The following is a 22,911-nucleotide window of genomic DNA, read 5'->3' as shown; positions in this document are numbered from 1 at the left end:
ATTCTCACTGTTTTTGTGGAGGAAAGAATTTTTGGAGATACTCCACCATGTCATTAGGTGCCTCGAGGGATCTGGGTTGATGCGTTGGGTACTATGGGGAATGTGGAAGCTGAGAGTAGTGTGGAGTTTTGAAAGGATGTCTCTGCCTAGGGGTGGAGTTGGGCATGAGGGCAGGACTAAGAAAGAGCGAGTGAAGGAAAAGGTGTGCAGGGAGCAGAATAGTGGAGGGGTGGCTCAGGGTTTGGAGACTTGTCCATCAATTCCCACAACAGAGGAAAGGGAGGACTGAGTGGGTCCTGAAAAATTAGGTAAAGCAGAGTAGTTTGCCTGGTACTAATTTAAAAAAACATACTGGCCTACTGCCACCATCAGGGTTACCCTTGGCTTGGATGCAGCGATGGCAGTTTCCGGGGCATCCGTTTCAGGGCACCGTCAGTCTTCAGCGGCAAGGCCAGTGAGATCCAAATAGGAGGTTTGATCGGCTCTGGAAGGGATGAGGGCGGTCCTTGCAGGGGCCGCTCACAGTCCAACTTCCAGTGGGGTCCTCCGCAGAGGGGGCACGGCCTGGTGGGCTTACCTGGATTTGGGCATTGTCTGGACCAGTGGACTTCATTGCCACACTTGAAACAGGTGCTAGGTGGAGGTAGGTTGCTAGGAGGCTTCCGTGTGGAGCTGCAGCCCTGTAGGCCTGCAGGGCCCCTGATGGTGGAGGCAAGCATTTGAAACTCCATCCATTTTTGCCTTTTACTTTCCTCATCATGATTGTTAAAGACTATGAAGGCTAAATTAAGAAGTTCTTGTTCTGGGGTTTGAGGGCCGTCGTCAAGCTTCTGAAGCTTGCACCGAATATGGGGGGTGGACTGGGAGATGAACCGAAAGTTTAAGATAGTGGTTCGTTCTGAGGGTTTGAAGGGGGAAGGGAGGTTGAGTCAACAGGCAGTGGAGTTTAGGTAGGGGTGTATGGTGGTGGGATGGGTTTACAAGCCTTAGGAGAGGGCAGTGGGGGAAGATAATGGGTACAGGCAATACTAGAATTGTCCTGAGGAAGGGATGGTGTAGGAAAAGAAGTGGATACAGCTGACTGGGAAGATGGCAGCTGAGAAGACAACGAGGAGGCTTGAGGGGGTTAAAGAAGACAGTTGAGAGGAAAAGGTAGGGGCTGGGAGGGGTGGACAGCAGTCAACTGGATCAAATGAGGAAAAAGAGGTAGAGTTGGGAGGAGAAAGGTGATCAGGGCGGTAAGAATGGAGGGGAAGGATTTGAACAGGTAAGAAGAATTGCAGAGGTCAGGTTGTGATCTGAGTGGAAAAAGGCATGAACATAAGGAATTTCTCCCCATTTTTCCAGTCATTGGCAATAATTGCTTAAGTCAGTTAACATTATAAAGCTGAATGTTCTATTTGCGGGCCATTTGGACCCATTATTTAATTGGTACTGTGGCCAGGCTGTATTGCAAAAAAGACAAAGCGCTTAGGGCGAATATCTTGCCTGAGGCCTAAGGTTTGCAGGTTTTTTATGAAGCAGCCTAGAGGGCTGTTGTTTGGAATGCAGAACTGGGAGTTTCCCATAACAGAGGGTAGGCCCGGGAGAACAGGGAAAAAGGAGACTGTCCTGGAGGGAGATGATAAAAGGAGCAATTGTCACCGCTGCCTTTTTTGTCCATCCATCCGGGAACAGGATCAAATGGCTTAGAGGCATCCCCCTAAGACCAGATGATCAGCGAGTGCCTGGCACACGCTGGAGCCTTCTTGGACCAATGTTGGATTTTTGGACCAGAGAAACTAAGAGAGGCTCTGCGGATTTTCCCTGTTAACCAGGCTTCTGGGGAAACTTCTGGGGAAACAGTAGGTGAGATCAGTGACCAATGTGCATGCACAGAGAAGCAACTAGAGACCAAGGAGCTTCCTTTGTCTGGCTGCTGTGGCTTGCTCTTTGGGGTGGAGGGGTAGGTCCACGGGGGATGTGGACCAGAACCCCTCCTGGGTTTCGGCACATATAAGGTTCTTGTATTGGTTCAAACCCTGAGAGCGCACCAACAGACAACATGAGGTGGTGTGGATGCTGTTTTAATGAGTGCCTGGGCGCAGGTGGGCTGAGGGCTAGACAAAGGTTTTATAGTCTCCTGTAAACAGAAAGTGTTCTAGTCTGACGTAATTGCTATGTTGGACACGATGGCCTCTTTCTCAATCTTCAGAGGTACGCATCTTCCTGCCGCCTCTCTTCCTGCTTCTGCTATCTTGCTGGCGCAGGCTGTTAGCGCAAGTAGCCTTGCGCCTTGGGACTGGGCCTGAGAAGGGAGGAGTCACTCATCTCCTTAAGCTTTCAGGTCCCAGGGAGAATCTTATACTTTTCATCCCTGCTTTGAGATGCCAGGGAAATCTGCAGGTGTCTTCTGAAATCCAAAGTCCGTTCTAAGCTTGTTTTATAAGAGCGACACACAGTAAGTAATGATGAGTGAGTTTCTCCTCGTGGTCATGAACTTTTGTACCAATACTGAAACCGTCTTTGTAAAATTATAACTGAGGAAATTCTGACAGTGAAAGAAATCAGACCTGACTGACTCCATCTTGCTTCTAACCTGTAAGCTGCCCTCGTTCATTGCTGGGCATAGGCTGAACTAACTTTGGGAAGGAATTCAGTTCATGGTTTGACTCTGAAACAAAATTAGATAATAACCCTTTCCCAAAAAGACCCCCTTCTTGCCTAGGGACTAGTCTGCCTTTGCAGGACTAACAAATTAGCTACAAGATTAGAAATTACGGTTTAGGGGTCATGCAGCCTCTGGCTCCAAGAGTCTGAACCTCCCCAAATTGCTCCTGGGGATAACATCCCTATTGTAAAACCTGACATCAGTTCTTGCGATATTTTGCAGACCTTGCACTGGATGGATCAACTGACATTACCCGGATAGGTAATTGGGCTCAACCAGTTCTGCCATCCCACCCGGTGACAGAAAACAGCAAGAAAAGCTCCCTTTGCACCCTATGATTCCATCTCCAAACTGACCAATCAGCACTCCCCACTTCCCAAGCCCCTACCCACCAAATTATCTGTAAACACTGATCCCTGAATTCTTGGGGAGACTGATTTTAGTAATAATAAAATTCCGGTCTCTGCACAGCCAGCTCTGCAGTTCCCCATTGTAATTCCCCTGCTTGATAAATCGGCTCTGACTAGGCAGCATGCAAGGTGAACCAATTGGGTGGTTACAATTCTTAATTATGAAGTTTAAATCTTTTGAAAATATTGTGCCTCAAAGAGGTGCCAGCAAAAAAATGAAAGTGATTCTGTATATCGTAAGACGATGTTTCAGAATTTTAGTATATAGTAAGAATTTGAAAACTTTCTTTACCTGTGATCTGTATAGCTATGTTGTACCTGGGAATACAATGTGATACAGAGAATATTCTGCATTAATCTTTCATGAGATTTCTTTATCACTTGGTAAGGTAATGAGGACTCCAATTGGCTTCTTTTGAAAAATCATAAAATCAAAAGAATTCTGGTCTTGAAGGAAAAAAAAAAGGCGAGTTTTACTGCTGGGTTTACCCTGTGTAATCATGGTATTAAAAGAAACAAAAACCTTAAACAACAAAAAGATAATTTTATAGAGTTTATTTGAACAAAGAAAATTCACGAATCAGGCAGCACTCAGAACCAGAAGAAGTTGAGAGAGCTCCATTCTTCGATATGGGCGAGGAGTATAGACAAAACAGGAAAGTGAAGTACAGAAATAGCTTGGTTGGTTATAGCTAGGCATCTGCCTTATATGGACATGGTCTGATCAGTTGATCAGGTTTCAGTTTCTTTACTTACTAAGGAAGATTGCATAGCAATAGAAGTACAGAGACAGCCTTGGGCAAAATTTAAGTTAACAATGGGCAAGTCATTTAGTTGGCTGTGCTTTTATTTCCTCATTTGTTGAATGGTTTTTTTTGTTTTTGTTTTTTCTTAGCAAAAAACAAAAATAGGTCTATTGTAAGAGTCAAATAACATAATGCTTGTTATGATGTCATTTAAATCATAAGGTCAAATACAGGTATAAGGTGACGATTTTGGTATTTGGTAATGATATGCTATAATGGTTTCCTAGCCAGTATATACTGCATTTACTCTATAGAATTTTTGTATAATGTGCCTCTATTGTTGTTTAGATAAGCAATCTATAGATAGGCTGAATTTGAATTCTGCTCTTCTGTTTTGCTTAAATGTTTCCTTTCTTTGTTTTAGTTGCTGATTGTTGGAGGTTCTTTTGGTCTTCGTGAGTTTTCTCAAATCCGATATGATGCTGTGAAGATTAAAGTAAGAAATATAATTAGAGTTTGACATGTGTCTGTCTGTATGTATGTTCTCATTTAGGAGAATTGTATACTCAGTACACTATGCAGTCTGAGTTTGTCTTGCTTTTCAACGCTAAGATGTGATCTTTGTTTTTTTCTTTAAAATAACATTAGTGATCACGTGGCAGTGAATCATGAAATGTAACTAATTTAGTAATCTATCTTTCTTTCTTTTTCTTTCTTTTTTTTTTCCCCCCATGGGGTCTCACTCTGTCACTCAGACTGGAGTGCGGTGGCCTATCCTGGTTCACTGCAACCTCCGCCTCCCAGGCTCAAGCGATTCTCTTGTCTCAGCCTCCTGAGTAGCTGAGATTACAGGTGCGTGCCACTACCACTGGGCTAATTTTTGTATTTTTAGTAGAGACAGGGTTTCACTATGTTGGCCAGGCTGGTCTTGAACTCCTGACCTCAAATGATCCACCTGCCTTGGCCTTCCACCCAGTCTAGTAATCTTTCTTATTTCATTAGAAAATTTGCAATATTGTTAGCATTCTCCCACAAAATGTGATCTGGTGTAGCTGTTTTTAGGATTTAGAAGGGATTAAAAAACATAGGTCAATAATTTTGCTTTATTTTTCTCTAATTATATTTCATATTAATATCCATAATTGTATAAAGTATATTGATATGTATCTTTAATAATTGTTACTAAAAGGAAAACTATTTTTCAGTATAAATAAAGACACCTACATTTATAGTGTCTACTTTGTAGTAGGACTATATTAGTTCATACACACACACACACACACACACACACACACACACACACAGATGATCCTTGATTTATAATGGGGTTATGTCTTGCTTTAAACTCATTGTAAATTGAAAATACTGTAAGTAAAAAATGCATTTAATACCTGATTAAGTGGATTGTAAAGTAAAAGAACTATAGGTTGAAACATTGCAAGTTGGGGACTGTCTATATATTATCATCTTTATTTTACAGGTGAGGAAACAGGGGGTCTATACATTAACTATAGTGGATCTTTACATGAAAAAAACGGAAGAAAAATTTAAAAAGCTTAATTAAATTGGCTAAGGTCACATGGCTACTTACGGGTAGAGCTAGGATTCTCACCCTGTGTAATCACACAATTGTGAAATTCAGGTGTTACATAAGAACTCTGTTTTTTTCATTCAGAAGTACATAGCTTTTGTTTGTGGCACATATCTGATATTTGTAGTTTTTTTTCCCAAGTAATATATATATTTTATTAGCAGACCTCAGTAATATCGATAGAAAAGTAGAGTATAAAGTCCTATTCAGTTTCCTCAGTTAATTTTATGGTTTTAGAGAAACCAACATCAGCTAGTTTTAAAGACAGTAGGTATTAGGGTAAATATTAAATTTTAAAAAATGTGTACTTTCTATGAAGGAAAGAACAATTTTATTTAATGAGCAATTTTACTTAATTTTCAGTTAACTTTCAATTTAACTGTGTTAGAAGATTTCAGTTAGCATCCCAATTACTTTGTCAAGGAATTTTTTTCTTTTTCCCTTTAAGATGAAAATTATGGTAGTATATGACATTTGAAGGAGAAAATAAGTATGTATTTGGAAAATAATTGAATAGTGGTCATGTGTTAATATTTGTTAGATACTGCAAGTAAAGTATTCAGAAACTAGTACTTATAAAGTTTATAATTGAGGCTGGAAGACAGCTAATAAAAAAAATGTACCCAGACATATAATATAGCAATGCCAGTAAAATGCCATTATTAGAAGTTCAAGGAGAGCTGTATAGTTTTAACTTGGAAAAGGAGAATCAGAGAAGGTTTTCTAAAGGCATTAGCCTTTGAATTAGGCTTTAAGAATGAGCAGGAATTAACTAAATGATAGAAATAACTTATATTCTATAAGGTAGAGGGAGTATTGGGCACATGGTCAGTGTTTCATTTTAGAAATAGCTCTCTGGCAGTGGAGTACAGGTGGATGGTTTTTGGGGGACCAAAATGGAAGAGAAAATATTGTTTAGGTTGGAAGTAAAGAGACCTGTTAGGATTCTGGGGCAGTAGCATGGATGAACAATAATGGAACCTGAAATAACATATTTGCAATGATGATAAAGAGAAATTAATGAGTTCCAGCAATAATTTTAGCAGCAAATTGATAGTATTTGATGACTAATATATGTAATATAAAAATATGAATAAATCTAGGATGACTCAAGGTTTTGGTTTTAAGGACTGGGTAAATGGTAGTGCCAGTAATCCAGTGTATTAGTCTGTCTTCACACTGCTAATAAAGACCTACTCAAGACTGGGTAATTTATACAGAAAAGAGGTTTAATTGACTTACAGTTTCACAAGGCTGGGGAGGCCTCAGGAAACTTACAGTCATGGCAGAAGGGGAAGCAAACGTGACGTTCTTCACATGGTGGCAGGAGAGAGAAATGAGAGCCTAACGAAGGGGAAAATCCCTTATAAAACCATCAGATCTTGTGAGAACTTACTGTCACGAGACTAGCATGGGAAACCACTTCCATGATTCAATTACTTCCCACTGAGTCCCTCCCATGACATATGGGAACTACAATTCAATATGAGATTTGGGTGGGGACACAGCCAAACCATATCACCCAGTTAAGGAGAACAGGGGAGGCTGAGCTACCAGGTGAGGTTTAGGAAATGGAGTCAAAGTAAATGGAACAAGGTTAGGTAAGGTTAACAGAATGAGGTTGATTGAAGTTGAGAGGACAAGGTCAGTTGAAGTCAAGGGAATTAAGTTAAAAGAATGGGGGATGGTTAAGGTCTATAGGAGGAAGATGAGAGGACATAGTTGAGGTGAGAAGGATCAGAAGACAAGGCCTATGAGATTTAGAGGCCTAGGTTGGTTGATGTTGAAAAGTCAAACTCAGGTGATCAAGAGTCAGTGTTTGGGTGAGGTTCAGTTCCAGTTAGGTAGAGAAGATGAGGTAATGTTAAGAGGAGTTAAGAGGTTGAGTTTTGTCCTTGAGGATTGAAAGGATAAGACTGGTTGAGGCTGATAGTGGTTGCATGGGTTAAGAGATTGAGGTTAGGGTGGTTAAGAGGGTAAATTGCTAAGGTCAAGGGGGGTTGACACTGTGGCCTAAAGGAAAAACTTGCATCAAAAGAGGATGGGTTCGGTTGAGAAGTTTGGAAAAGGATGTAGAAAGGACAGTATGGATTTGGGGTGACCAACCATCATTGTTTGCCTGAGACAGTCCTGATTTTTGTACTGAAAGTTTGGCATCCCAGGAAAGAAAACATCTGGCTTCTCAGTAAAGGATGTGCAAAGGACAGGGGAAAGTATAAGCCTAAAAAAGTAAGAGCTGGAAGCAACAGCTTTCAAGTTTTAGAAAACGATTTGGAATAGTTTATCTGCTGTCCCTAGTGGCTGTTGCTGATTTTTTCTCATGAGTGCTGATACTAACCACCAAGGATCCACAATAATGGATCATACATTGTTGCATCAGACCAAGTGATGTGATTTAAGTGTGCAATATAAGTATGCTACATTTGCGAGCAGTAAGTCTTCAACTTTGCCTGCCTGTTGTGCTTTATAACAGATGGTGTTAGTTCAATTTTTAACATTATAAATATTGTGACCAAGTTTTCTAAGATTAGATAATGAAAATGAGAACAGTTATAATACCAGTGCCAGTATGATTCAGACATCACTGAAAAAGGAAGCTAAATGACTCTGTCATTTTAATGACATATGGAAGGACACATACAACTGGATTAAGGAATTAAATAACCAAAACGGAGCATACTGCACAGTATGCAAACAAGAAATTGAGATTGGGCATGGTGGAGACAGGGATGTGAAAACAGATATGAAGACTGAATCTCACAGGTCCAGGATGAGGCAGGCAAGTACTTACAAATCAATCATAAGTTTACTCATCTCCCCGAAATACAATACTATACTCAGTCTAAAATAGAGCTGCTGAGTTAGCTTGTGCATACCATACCAATGAGAACATGCATTATCATATTGTTCTCTTGATTGCTCTATGAAATTGACTAAAGTGACATTTTTCTGATTCAGAGGTTAGAGCTATTAAAATATCCTATGGATGAACAAAAGGGGGACTGGTACCAGGTCTGTTGTCCTCCTATGTATACTGTTAAATTTTACCAAGGATCGTGCTTTCTGTAGTATATCAATGCTAAACTGAAAAATGGCACCAAGAAATGTCCAGGTACTTGATTAAGAAAAAACTGAGTTTTAAATTATATTCTAGGGCCAGGCATGGTGGTTCATATGTGTTAATCCCAGCACTTTGGGAGACCGAGGTGGGTGGATCACTTGAACCAGGAGTTCAGGACCAGCCTGGGCAATATGATGAAACCTCATCTCTACAAAAAATGCAAAAAATTAGCCAGGCCTGGTGGTGCATGCCTGTAGTCCCAGCTGCTTGGGGCTGATCTGGGAGGATTGATTTAGCTCAGGAGTTTGAGGCTGCAGTGAGCTGTGATCGTGCCATTGCACTCCAGCCTGGGTGACAGAGCGAGACCCTGTCTCAAAAAAACAAACGACCCAAAAAGCCAAATTATCTTCTGATTTCTTTGAAGATTTTAATGAAACCACAGAAAATGTAAAACCAAAAATTGTTCGTATCTTGTCAGTTGTTGCTTTTGCCCAGTTTTCTTTATGAGATGCCAATCAGATATATGTTCTATTCTTTAACTATGCCCAACATTTCTATTATGATTTTTCAGTGTTTTCCCCCCATTCTTTTTTTTTTGTACTTTATTTTTGTATATTTTCTATTGTTTTATCTTCTAGTCACTAAATTTCTCTTTTGCTGTGTTCAATCTCCACATAAAGCCATCCCTTGATTTCGTGATTTCAGTTACTATATTTTTTAGTTTTAAAATGCACATTTAATTCTTTATTACACATTCTAGTACTCTGGAGAAATCTTCTCTGATGCCATATTTTAATCTATTTTTTCCTTTGATATCTTGAATATATACAAATTATTGTTACTTTAAAGGCCTGTCTCCAACATAAGGATCACTGTAGACCTGCTTTTATTATCTAATTTTTCTCTTATTTTTTTCAGTTATATGATTCTATCTTTAAACATGCCTCATAATTTTTTAATTAAATACTGGACATTATTTATAAACAATTATAGAGGTTCCAGATAGTATTGTCTTCTTCCATAAAAGGCGTATCCTTTTTTCTGCGATGCAGATAGATTGAGGGCTGATCAGTCTTAATATCATCCAGGTGTGAGCCAGGTCATGGCTTGATTTCAGTTAAGTAACACTTAGGCTGTCCTGTCTGTTTCTTCCCTATTCCTAGCCTCTAATCTGTCTGTATTGAAAACAAAACAAAACAAACAAACAAAAAAACAAAAAACCTTCCTTGAGGAAAACAATATTATCTGGAACCTCTATAGTTGTTTATAAATAATGTCCATGGACCTACATGACTTTAAATTGATACTCCAGGAAATTATGCTCTACTTTTCAGAGAATTTTCAACCTAGTGGTATACTCCTATCTTACGCAGTTCTAGAATTTCAAAACTGTCTGTTGTGTGTGTTTTGATCTCTATTTTTTTTGTCATTATAGCCCTGTATGGTGGTTTCTGTAACCCCCAGTAGCAGCCATCTACCTGATTTCAAACGTTGGTTCTTATCCTATGGGTTTACTAGGTGTGTCAAGGGTTTCCAGGGTAAAAACGGGCTTTCAACTCTAAGCTCTTTTGGAACCCTTCCTTTATTAGGTCTTTATCTCTTAAACTCCAAGAGACTGCAGGTAATAACGTTTTTTGGTTGATGATTTTGTTTTGCAAATTACTTTGACATTATTGGATAAATTTTAGATTACTGGACAAATTTTGTACAGAAAATAAAGACACAGGAAGAAAGTTTATCAAAGTAGTATACAATAGAGTAGCATCTTAGGTAAAGGTTTGATTTTCATGTATGCTGGTAAGACAGACATTTCACACAATCAAAATTAGCACTGAAAATTTCTTTTAAATCACACAAAGTACAGATATATCTCTCAATAATACAGTCAGTTCCTCGTGCCCATCAGCAGTAGGTCATTTGCTGTTTTCTTAGTTAAAAGCATATGAGGAAGTTAACTTGTATTGTAGGTTTGTGTTTTATCCCTTTTACATACATGCAATTATTAATATAGTAATTCATTATTTTATTTTTATTTATCTAAGTTGTTTTGTTGTGAAACACAATACAGAAACCAAGGAGTGTATTGAACATACATGTACAATTTAATAAATTATCATAAACTGAAATCCCAAGTAACCGCTATCTGTGTCAAAAAGTAAAAACTGTTAGCACTCCAGACACATTCTGTGTGCTGTTTCCTAATCTCTCCTCCTGCTGCTCCATGCCTTCCTCTTGCCCCTAAGATAAACACTACTGTGCTTCATTTTTTGTTTTTTTGTTTTTCTTTTGAGACGAACTCTTACTCTGTCACCCAGAGTGCACTGGTGCAATCACTCGTACTCTGTCACCTAGAGTGCACTGTCACCCAGAGTGTCACTGGAGTGCAGTGGTGCGATCTTGACTCACTGCAACCTCCACCTCTTGGGTTCAAGTGATTCTCCTGCCTCAGCCTCCTGAGTAGCTGGGACTACAGGTGCAAGCCACCGCGCCCGGCTAATTTTTTGTATTTTTAGCAGAGACGGGGTTTCACTGTGTTAGCCGAGATGGTCTTGATCTCCTGACCTCATGATCCTCCCACCTCAGCCTCCCAAAGTGCTGGGATTATAGGCATGAGCCACCGCGCCCAGCCCTACTGTGCTTTTTGTAGTAATCAATTCCTTCGTTTTACCATCTTAGAATACATCCCAAAACCTTTTGATTAATTTTCTTTGTTCCAAATTTTATATCCGTGGAATTATATATATTCTTTTGTGCTGACTTCTTTTATTCAATATTATATATGTGAAGTTAATCTGTGCTTCAAATCTGTCAGGGATCAGTAAACTTTTCATGTAAAGAGCCAGATAGTAAATTTGAACTTTTGCATTTACTGAAGTCTGCTGTTGTAGTACAAAGGCAGTCATAGACAAAGGTAAACAAATGAGCATAGCTATGTTCATATGTTTCCATTTTTATTTGTTTCAATAAATTTTTAAAATTTGGTCCTTAATTTTTTTTTTTTTTTAACTCTTTGGTTGTTCAGGAGCATTGTGTATAATTTCCATGTATTTGTACAGCTTCCAAAGTTCCTCTTGTTACTGATTTCTATTTTTATTCTGTTTTGGTCAGAATAGACACTTGATATGATTGATACTGTTTTCAATTTGTTGAGACTTGTTTTGTGGCCTAACATATGGTGTATCCTGGAGAATATTCTATGTGCTGATGAGAAAAATGTGTATTCTGCAGCCGTTGGATGATACATTCTGTAAATTTGTCTTAGGTCCATTTGGTCTAGGGTCTAGTTTAACTTTACTGTGTCTTTGTTGATTTTGTACCTGGATGATCTGTCCATCACCAAAAGTAGGGTGTTGAAATCCCCTAATATTATGTATTGCAGTCTGTCTCCCTTTAGATTTGTTAATATTTGCTTTGTATATTTGGGTGCTCAGGTGTTGGGTACATATATATTTACTATTGTTACATTCTATTGTTGAATTGACTCCTTTATCATTATATAATTTCCTTCATTCTCTTTTTAGTTTTTGACTTAAAGTCTGTTTTATCTGATAAAAGCGTAGCTACTTCTGTTCTTTTTTTGGTTTTCATTTCCGTGGAATATCTTTTTCTATTCCTTCACTTCCAGTTTATGTGTATCTTTATAGACGAGGTGAATTTCTTATAGGCAGCATATACTTGGGTGTTATATTTTGATTCAGTGAGCCACTCTATGTTTTCTAACTGGAGAGTGTAGTCCATTTACATTCAGTGTTATTATTGATAAGTAAGGCCTTACTACTGCCATTTTGTTGCTTGTTTTCTAGTTGTATAACTCCTCGCTTCCTCTTTTCATTCCTTACTTTTTATGTGATTAAGTGATTTTTATCTGGTAGTATATTTTAATTTGTTGCTTTTTATTTTTAGTGTATCTGTCATGGATTTTTGCTTTGCGTTACCACAAGGCTTACAGAAAACATCCTATAGATATAACAACTTATTTGAAATGGATACCAACTTAACTTTGATTACAGAAAAAGGAAAAACCAAAATAAAAACCTATACACATTAACTCTCTTTCCTCCAACAATTTGAATTTTTGATGTTACAATTTATTTATTTATTTATTTTTGAGATGGAGTCTTGCTTTGTTGCCTAGGCTGGAGTGCAGTGGTGCAATCTCGGCTCACTGCAACTTCCACCTTCCAAGTGATTCTTCTGCCTCAGACTCCCAAGTAGCTGGGACTACAGGCGCGTACCACCACACCCAACTAATTTTTGTAATTTTAGTAGAGATGGGGTTTTGCCATGTTGACCAGGCTGGTCTTGAACTCCTGACCTCAAGTGATCCACCCACCTCAGCCTCCCAGGATGCTGGGATTACAGGTGTGAGCCACTGTGCCTGGCCACAATTTACATTTTTATATTGCCAATCTCTTAGCAAACTGTTGCAGTTACTATTTTTAATAGTTTTGTCTTCTTACTAAAGATAAAAGTGGTCTAAACATTAGGATTGCAGTATTAGTATATCATGCAGTGTTCTTTTAGCGTGAAGAACTCTCTTTAGCATTTCTTTTGGGACAGGTCTAGTAGCAATAAATTACCTCTGCTTTTGTTTGGCAGTCGTCTCTCCATTTCTGAAGGATAACTTTGCTGGATATAGTATTTTTGGTTGTTACAGTATTTTAGTTTGTTTTTTCTCCTCAGCACTCTAAATATATTGTCCCACTCTCTTCTGGCCTATAAAGTTTCTGCTAAGAAGTCTGCTGCCAGGAATATGGATGTCACTCATATCGTTTGCTTCACTTCTCTTGTTACTTTTAGCATCTTATCTTTGACTTTGGTGTTTGAGAGTTTGATTATAATATGTCTTGGGGTATTATTTGGGCTGAATCTTATTGGTGACATTTTACCTTGCTTTACCCAGATATTTATATATTTCTCCAGGTTTAAAAAGTTTTCTGTTATTATTTCTTTGAGGAAGCTTTCTGCTCCTTCATCTTTCTTAGTTCCCACTTTAACTCCAATAACCTGAATACTTGCTGTTTTTAAGTTGTTCCATAGATCCTGTAAGCTGTTTATTACTTTCATTCTTTTTCCTTTTTTCTCTTCTTACTGTGTATTTTCAAATAGTTTCTCTTTGAGCTCATTGATCTTTCATCTGTTTGCTGAATTCTTCTGTTGATGCTTTATAGTGCATTTTTTGTTTCATTCATTGTATTTTTCAGCTCTAGGATTTCTGTTTGATTTTTTTAGAAATTGTTTCAACTTCTCTGTTCAATTTCTTGATAAATTTCTAAATGGTTCTCTGTCTTTTATTGAAGTTTATTTAACTTCCTTGAAACAGCCATTTTCAGTTCTTTGTCTGAAAGATTACACATCTCCATCATTTTAGGGTTGGTCTCCAGTGCCTTATGTTGTCCATTTGATGAAGTCATATTTTCCTAAAGGTTTCTGATACTCGAAGAAATGTGACAATTTGTGTGCATTGAGAGCCTCTGTATTTATCTTAGTCTGTGCATTCTGGTTTTGTTTGTGCCTGTCCTTCTTCAGAAGGTTTTCCAGGGATTCTAAGCACACTGACTGTTGTCTTCTCTGAGCCTGTGACAACTTGAGCTGCCTCAGCACTAGAGAGTGCTCAAAGCCCAGGCTTGCCATGAGTCTCATGAGGGCTCCAAGGTTGGCATGGCTTCCTGGCCCAAATGGATCTGTGGAAGATCCAAGGTAGGTACTGGGGCTGTGTGGGAATGCTGACCAGGTACTTGAGTCCAGAAGACTGTCTCAGTGCCCCAGACAAGCATGCCTCCCAACAGCTCTCTGCATAGGCAGGATGGGTTCTTGACTGTAGCAAAAGGAACTGGAGTTGAGACTGGACCCCTTTTGGATCTGCTGTGGGGAGGCTGATGACCCCCTCTCATTGCCACAGATGAGCATGTGTCATTTGGCAGGTCACTGCATCAGTAGGGTAGTTCCTCAACTTCCACAGGAGGGGCTGAAGTTGAGACTGAGCTGCCTTGGGATCTACTGTAGAAGAGAGGATGGCATGCCTGTCACATTGGCTCAGGTGGGTGTGCATTTCCCAGCAGGTCCCTAGACAGGATAGTTCCCCAACTGTGGCCGGAGAGGCTGGAGCTGAGACTGGGCCCCCCTGGGATCTGCTGTGGCCTGGAGGCTAAAGAGCTGGATCTTGTTGGCTCAAGTGGGGCGCTTGTCTCCCTGGAGGATCCTGCACAGACAGGATTGTTTCTCAACTACAGCAAGAGGGGCTGCAGCTGAGGCTGGGCCCCCTCAGGATCTGCTGTGATAGGAGGTTGGCAAGCCCATTGGGGAGGCCTATATTCCTGGGCTGCCAGATATGGTTGAGTCTCCCTTTGGGTCCTTGTGTAAACAGGTCTGAGCTGGGACCTCCAGCTGAAGGTTGGAGCAGAGCCACAGGGCCACTTTCAGGCTTACTGTCAAGACCAATATCAGCAGGCAGACAAGCCTTTCTGCTAAGTCACTAGCATGTGTGATTCCTTCTGGACCTCTTGGCGGCTGGTTTTGGTTGTAGACTGAAGGCCAAATGGGGCTGTTAGCTAAGCCCCTTGAAGGACTGGGCTGTTTTCCAGGCTTGAACTTAGAAGCAAGCTCAGTGAATCACCCACCTAGGTGTGAATGCATTCAAAACAACCTTCCTAGGTCTTTGGCTCCATCAGGGTTTGACAACCTCCTACCTGAATTCTGAGGCTCCTGCAGAGAGACTTTTTACTGTGGATAGGTGCAGGATTCTTGTTGCTATGGGGGGATATGAGCAGGTTACCTTCTATTCTGCCATCTTGGTGACATCCTGAACATTCCATTCTTGTATGCTTTTCTCTTGTACATGTACAAAAAGGAATTGCTAGATTATAGGGTGTTGTATCATACTTCAATTTTATTTGATAGTTCCAAACTGTTTTTCAGAATGACCATCCGTCCATACTGTTACCAGCAATTTATCGTTAAGGCTGCAAATACTTTGTATTGTCAGTTTAATTTTGTTTTGTTTTTAAAAATAATTCTGGTGAGTGTGTTATGAATTGCTATCTAATTATGAGGTGAATTTAAATTTTCCATGGTGACTGATGAAGTTAATCACTTTTTATATGTCTGTTGGCCATTTTTATATTCTATTTTGTATATTCATTTTTGTGATATGTCTATTGAGGCCTCTTCCTCATTTGTTTCTACTGGATTATTGGGGTTTTTCCTACTATTTTTTAGGAGTTTTTTTATGCGTGCCAGATTATAAAACTTTTAGTCTTCACTTTCTTAATGGTATCTTTTGATGAACAAATTTTCTTAAGTTTAATACAGTTGGCTGGGCATGGTGGCTCACACCTGTAATCCCAGCACTTTGGGAGGCCGAGGTGGGTGGATCATGAGGTCAAGAGATCAAGACCATCCTAGCCAACATGGTGAAACCCTGTCTCTACTAAAACACAAAAAATTAGCGGGGCGTAGTTGCACGTGCCTGTAGTCCTAACTACTCAGGAGGCTGAAGCAGAGGAATTGCTTGAACCCAGGGGGCAGAGGTTGCAGTGAGCCAAGATCGTGCCACTGCACTCCAGCCTGGTGACAGAGTGAGATTCCCATGTCAAAAAAAAAAAGTTTAATACACTATATTTTATTCCTCTTTTACTTTATGATTTTTTTTTCTTTTAAGAAACATTTTCCTTACTCCAAAGTATAAATATTTTTCTATGTGAATTACTAAGAGTTTTGAATTTTGCCTTTTGTATTTGGGTCTACATTCTATTTGGAATTGATTTTTTTCTTTTTTTGTATGTGATGTGAGGAATATATTCTCTGATATTAATAGATAAGACATTGTGCAGTCATCATATACTGACAATAGCATTGTTTCCTGACTGCTCTTCTGTGCCTAATTTGTCATAAATCAGCTGTTCATATAAGTTTTTAAGTCTGCTTCAGGATTCTCTGTTCTGTCACATTAGTTTATTTGCAAATTACATTGTGATTTCCAAATTAACTCTGCCTTTCTGGAATAAATTCAACTTGATTATGGTATGCTATCTTTCTGGTATGTTGCTGAATTCTTTTTACACTATTTTATTTAAGAATTCTGCATTTGTGTTCATATATGAAACTGGCCTGTTATTTTAATTTTCTTGTGAAATTTGATACCAGGGTTATGCTTACCACATAACTCATACAGAATATTTGTTACATTGGCATTATTTCTTCCTTGGGATAATTCACTGGCACAGCCATCTGACCCAGGAGTTTTCTTTGTGTGAGGTTATTATAGATTTAATTCTGTGTAGATTGTAAAACTATTCAAGTTGTCTATTCTTCCTTTGTCAGTTTTGGAAAGTTGTATTTTTCTATTAATCTGTCCATTTTATCTAAGTTTTCAAATTAATGGCATAAAATTACTCATATTATTATACTATCTCTTTATTGCCTATAGAATTTGTGCTGTTGACCTTTTCATCTAAATACTCTTTGTGATTTCTTTTTTTCTTAATCAATTTCACTTTGATGAAAAATGTTTTTGTTTTGTTGTGCTTATTTCTTACTGTATTCTTTCAGTCTGAGGACTCACTGCTATGTAGTGGGGAATTCTTTGCTATTTTTATTTAATTATTGCTCTCCCTCCCTTTTCTTTATTTTCTAATTCTGGAACTCCTATTAGCTATGTGTTAGAACTTTTAGGTCTCGCTTTTGTAAAATACTTTTTTTCATTCATCTCGTCTTTATCTCTTCATCCATTATTCCAGTGAAATCCTCTGGTTATGCTTCTATTTTACTTACTTGATCTTTGCTTTTTTGTAGTTGTTGTTTATTAATTTCAGCCATCATACTCTTCTTTCCTGAAGGCTTTGCCACATACAGAAGACTTTTTTTTTTTTTTTTTTGAGACGTTGTCTCGCTCTGCCGCCCAGGCTGGAGTGCAGTGGCCGGATCTCAGCTCACTGCAAGCTCCGCCTCCTGGGTTTACGCCGCCATTCTCCTGCCTCAGCCTCCCGAGTAGCTGGGACTACAGGCGCCCGCAACGTCGCCCGGCTAGTTTTTTGTATTTTTTAGTAGAGACGGGGTTTCACCGTTTTAGCCAGGATGGTCTCGATCTCCTGACCTCGTGATCCGCCCGTCTCGGCCTCCCAAAGTGCTGGGATTACAGGCTTGAGCTACCGCGCCCGGCCTCAGAAGACTTTTTATACAGGTAATATAGCATTAGCTCCTTTTTACCTCTATGGATTTTTTTTTTTTTTTTTTTTTTTTTGTAGATACCTACTTCTGGCTCATGGAAGGTATTCCTTTTTGTTTTCAAGTGCAGTATTATATTAGTATTTTTATGTTATTTCTCCATAATATAATTTAGGTTGGTGGTTAATAGTGTGAACTCTGGAGGCAGAGAACCATTACTCAAAGCCAAGCTCTGCCTCTTTGACATGTTATTCAAACCCCCCCGTGTCCCATATTCCTTACATATGATAATACAGATAAAGATAATATGTATCTCATGGATTTTGTGAGGATGAAACAAGACAGTATATGTCAAAATGCCTGTCACATAACAAGTAATCAGTAGATATTAACTCTTGTTAGTTGAATAATGGTGGCAGTAGTACATTAGTTATCATTATGTGATCAGAGTAGATGGTGGAGATTTTGCCATGTGTTTGTATTTGGCCATACTATTTCAGCCATCTCCTCTATAACTTAAAATTGAAAATTGAGTCTAACAGACTTAGATAACTTACTACCTTTTTTCCTTTTCTACAGATGGATCCTGAGCTTGAAAAAAAACTGAAAGAGAATAAAATATCTTTAGAGTCGGAATATGAGGTACAGTATGTTAATGTAGTCTCTGTCTTATAACAATCAGTTACTGGTTTTATCTGCCTTAAAAGTATTAATAGTACAGAAAAAAAATTATCTTGAATATATAGTATTTGATAAACTATATAGTCATTTGAAAAGAAAATATAGATGGATCCATACTTAATATACTACAAATAAATAAATTCCAGATGGATCAAGAATTTAAAAGTAAAAAGCAAAATGCTAAAAGTACTAGGAGAATATAAATGGGGAATTTTGTTTGTTGTCTTGAGTCAAAAAAGCCTATTTAAATGTGATATAAAACCCAGAAGCTCTAAAAGTAAAGATTAATGGGTTCATACATACAAATTCAAAAGTTCAGACTAAAAAAAGGTATATGAAGTCACAAGTTATATGAGAAATCCTACAAATATAGTTTAATCTTATCATGGCACATTCATTTACTTAAATATGAAGACCATCTCCAAATCAGTGTGAAAAGTTCAACAATTCATTTGTTCAGTAAGAACATGGGAAAGCATAGCATGTAAAACTTTTGGACAAAAGGAAATAAGTATCATTCTTAAACATATGAAGAGATGCTCAATTTATCATAATAGGAATATCAGAGTGTAATGAGGTATCACTTTTCACCCATCTAATTAGCAAAAATCAAGGAGTTTAATAGCACACTATATTATGGGATGTGGTGAGGTGGGATGTTCTTCATGTCTTAGAGTTTGTAATTTTTTTTGACTGGATTATATTTTCGTGTTTCTTTGTATGTTTGGTCATTTTGTATCGAAAGGTAGTCATTGTGAATACTACACTGAAGAAAATTCTGAAGAGTGTTCATTTTTGTTTTAGCAGACAATTTAATTGTTGGCTAATCACCTTGAACTTCATTTTGTGCTTTGTAGGGAAGTATCTGTTGAAGGGCTACTATCTTTCCTTGACCCTTCTCTCTTGTTGGGACTTAATCTCCAAACTGTCTCCCCAGAGAGTCTTGTCAAGGATTGGCTTGAAGCTTTGTTGGGATGAATCTCAATAAAATCTTATTCTCAGGCATAATTTTTACTCCTGAAGAACAGCCCTTTTGGTGTCTTAGGTGGATGTCAGTGTAGCAACAAAATGTTAAAAGAAAGTTGTCCACTGTGGCAGGCCTGAAAACTCCATATTCTTCACACTGTTTTTTCTCAGCATTTCTTCATGCTGTTCCACACTCAAGCCTATGCCAGTTGGCTGTGAAGTGTTATGTCTTGGGTGGTTTTTCTCAGCACATTTACACAGCCCATTCTTCAGCCACTGTGCATGTTTTGTAGAATTCTACAAGGAATCTCCTTCACCAAAGATCTCTAAAGACTAGACCACTTTTACATGAACTTGTTATTTAACAATTTTCTTCAATTCTGTTAAGCATATATATCTTATGTTACCTGGATAATGGCCATTTATTCTTTATTAAAATCTTTTAATAACTTTAGATCATTTCATAACTATACTTGAAAATACTTTAAATTCTTCTCGTATGCTAAATTAGTTGAATTTTGTTCCTTTGTGTATATACGTAATACAGACTCCTGGTAAAACTATAAGTGAACAGTATTTTCATTTACTACTTTCCCATTGATTAAAAAAAAAATCCTGTAACTTGCTAACTTGTAGTTTTACAAGTGCTATACCAGTAGTGATGCTACGGAGAGTTTGTCTGGGAGTAGATTTTCCTTCTAGTTCTTCTAGGACCTGTAGAATCTGAGAGCTGAAGAAACCATGTAGACTATTTGGTCCAACTTTTTCATTGTTACTTACCAGAGAATTAATGCCCAGGTGGCTTAAATCACTTTCCAAAGATTATATAGCTAGTTAGTAAGAGAGTAATGCTTAGTATCCAAGTGTCGAGGTAAATTTATATCATTTTCCCTGTCTCTGGATATAAGCTATCCTTTGTTTTCTCAGTCTTTTTTTTTTTCCTGTCTTACTCAATTATTCCAGAACAACCAAAACAGCAGATATGTAAAAGTTAATGTCAGAGTGGTGGTCAGTAAGAGAAAGGTGAAGAAACATTTATTTTCCCCCTTTTATTCCACCTTTATTTTTGTGCTTGAGAGGTACTTCAGACTAAATGAAGGTAGGATGATCCATAATGTAGTTACAACTAGTTTCAGTTGCCCAAAAGTGTTTTGCTTATGGTAGCTGTAGGAAAAGTCTTTTCATTCCTAAGACCAGACATAAGACAAATTATCTTGGTCTCTTTTCTTTTTTATAGAAGACTTTAGGGTCTCCATCTTTGTTCTTTTCTTCTTATTTTCTACCATCATCCCCGATAACCCTTTCAGTCATTATTGTGCTGGATCAACCTTCAGATTTGTACTTTTGTTTTCCCAGCTTCGGCCTTTTCCTTGTCCTCTCAAAAATAAGGCATGTAGACTCCTTCTCTATTTTAATAGGTTTATGGTTTAGGTGGAGTAAGATAGGCATTAACATCAATAACAAACAAGAAAAGTTCTAAATCTTAAGATGACATTTCATCAATGATTATGATTGTAGTTGATTTATTTGTTACAATTGTAATTGAGGACCTATCGGATACTTTCTACTCATTTATTCATTGAGTTGTGTCCTAATCAAAGCCACAGGGCTCTTATACTAATATTTATACTTTAATTTTCTGCGGCTCTATAGAAAATAAAAGACTCCAAGTTTGATGACTGGAAGAATATTCGAGGACCCCGGCCTTGGGAAGATCCTGACGTCCTCCAAGGAGGAAATCCAGAAAGCCTTAAGACTAAGACAACTTGACTCTGCTGATTCTTTTTTCCTTTTTTTAAAAAAAAATAAAAATGTTATCAACTGGACTTCCTAATATATACCCCTATCAAGTGGAAAGGAAATTCCAGGCCCATGGAAACTTGGATATGGGTAATTTGATGACAAATAATCTTGATAAAAGGTCATGTACAGGTTTTTATACTTCCCAGATATTCCATCTGTGGATGAAATTAACAGTGTTGGCCACGTATATTTTACAACTTGAAATAAAAAATGTAAATACTGCTCCAAAACAGAGTCATGTATTCCACTCTCCAACTACCCATGTATTCCTTTTGCAGTAGCCACTAGGGCATCATTTTGATATTTCATTGTGATTTCTGATTCCTAATGAGGACAGTAGGTCTGGATCCAAATTCTCACAGTAAAATCAAGCAGTAATTTTCTGTCAAATCTATTAGGGAAAGAAAAATGATCACAGTCTGCTAAGAGTCTTGATTTTCTTTGTAATACCTCACATAGTATGATAATCAGCCTCCAAAGCATCACCTGATAATTACAATAACATGTCAAGAAATTATATTATTTATGGTTGTCAAAAATTATGAAGTAGTATATGATTATAAGCAGATATGACAAATTTGTTCAGTAAATCCACAGATGACTACATTTTGAGAAATACTAAGATATGCTTTATAACTTAGCATAATTTGCATGCAAAATTGCCCTCTATTGTTGTTTTGTGTTTTAATTTGGCGTTTGCAATGATCTGATCCCTAGGCAAAAGGGCAGAATTGAGGATTGTTTTGTTTTGTTTTGTTTTTTGAGACAGAGAGTCTCACTCTGTTCGCCCAGGCTGGAATGTAGTAGCGCCATATCGGCTCACTGCAAGCTCCGCCTCCCGGGTTCACGCCATTCTCCTGCCTCAGCCTCCCGAGTAGCTGGGACTACAGGCACATGCCGTAACATTCGGCTAATTTTTTGTATTTTTAGTAGAGACGGGTTTTCACCATGTTAGCCAGGATGGTCTCCATCTCTTGCCCTCGTGATCCGCCCACCTCGGCCTCCCAAAGTGCTGGGATTACAGGCATGAGACACCGCACCTGGCTGAAAGTTAGTTGCTTTGAACTCATTTTCTCCTTTTTACCCCTGTCTTTATCAGCTTCTACCTTCTGGTTTCATGCTGAGTTCTAGTTGCCTAAAGTCTCCATTGAAACACTCCGCTTATAATTGCCATAAAATCATAAATCCACTCCACCTTTCTCCTCCTAGTCAAAATTTGTATTCTTTTCAGCAAGTTGGTTTTAACAAAAAGTAAATTAAGTTGATTATCTAGTGATAATAATTTGTGATAGACATGATTCATAAGATAGTTATCTGGGGGAGCAATTGGATTTCATAGGAGAAAAAAAGAGTCTCTGCTTATTATTCACTCATTAAACAAGTCACTCAAAAAAGGATCATTGATTTAAACGTAAAATAAGTATAAAACTTTTAGGAAAAACCGCAGGAGAAAGGCTTCAGCTTACTGAATAGCTCTTACCAAAGAATATTCGTAAAAGAAAAACTTGACAAATTGACGCATCAATGTTACAAACTTTTGTTTGCCAAAGGCCCTGTTAAAAGGATGAAAAATGTAGAGTCTGAGAGAAAATACATGTAAACCACATATCTGGCAAAAGACTCATATCTAGAATAAATAACTCTGTAAACTCAGTTAAAAAAAATCCAATTGGAAAATGGGCAAAAAACATAGAGACATTTCACTGCAGAGGATACACTGATGGCAAATTAGCTCTGAAAAGAATGTTTGACATCACTATGAAGGAAATGCAGTTTTAGACTACACTGAAATCACTACACATCTATTAGATACCTAAAAAAAAATTAGTGACAGTATG

General features: G+C 38.1%; 1 protein-coding gene across 2 annotated transcripts in view; it reads left to right on the top strand.

Annotated features, from left to right (window-relative positions):
- Window positions 1–21,303, top strand: part of LOC112628529 (cytochrome c oxidase assembly protein COX16 homolog, mitochondrial) — a 37,784-nt gene extending 16,481 nt beyond the window's left edge. Inside the window, exons 3-5 of one of the 2 annotated variants that reach the window (XM_025391419.1) lie at window positions 4,231–4,302; window positions 18,203–18,265; window positions 20,924–21,303. In XM_025391419.1, the coding sequence (XP_025247204.1) occupies window positions 4,231–4,302; window positions 18,203–18,265; window positions 20,924–21,040 (252 nt within the window). In that variant the 3' untranslated portion in view covers window positions 21,041–21,303. The remainder of the gene's footprint in view (window positions 1–4,230; window positions 4,303–18,202; window positions 18,266–20,923) is intronic. The other variant, XM_025391421.1, reaches the window with a different exon arrangement.
- The last annotated feature ends 1,608 nt before the right edge of the window (window positions 21,304–22,911 follow it).

This window comes from Theropithecus gelada, chromosome 7b, assembly GCF_003255815.1.
Source record: "Theropithecus gelada isolate Dixy chromosome 7b, Tgel_1.0, whole genome shotgun sequence".
NCBI lineage: Eukaryota > Metazoa > Chordata > Mammalia > Primates > Cercopithecidae > Theropithecus > Theropithecus gelada.
This window is presented reverse-complemented; position numbering and strand designations above follow the sequence as displayed.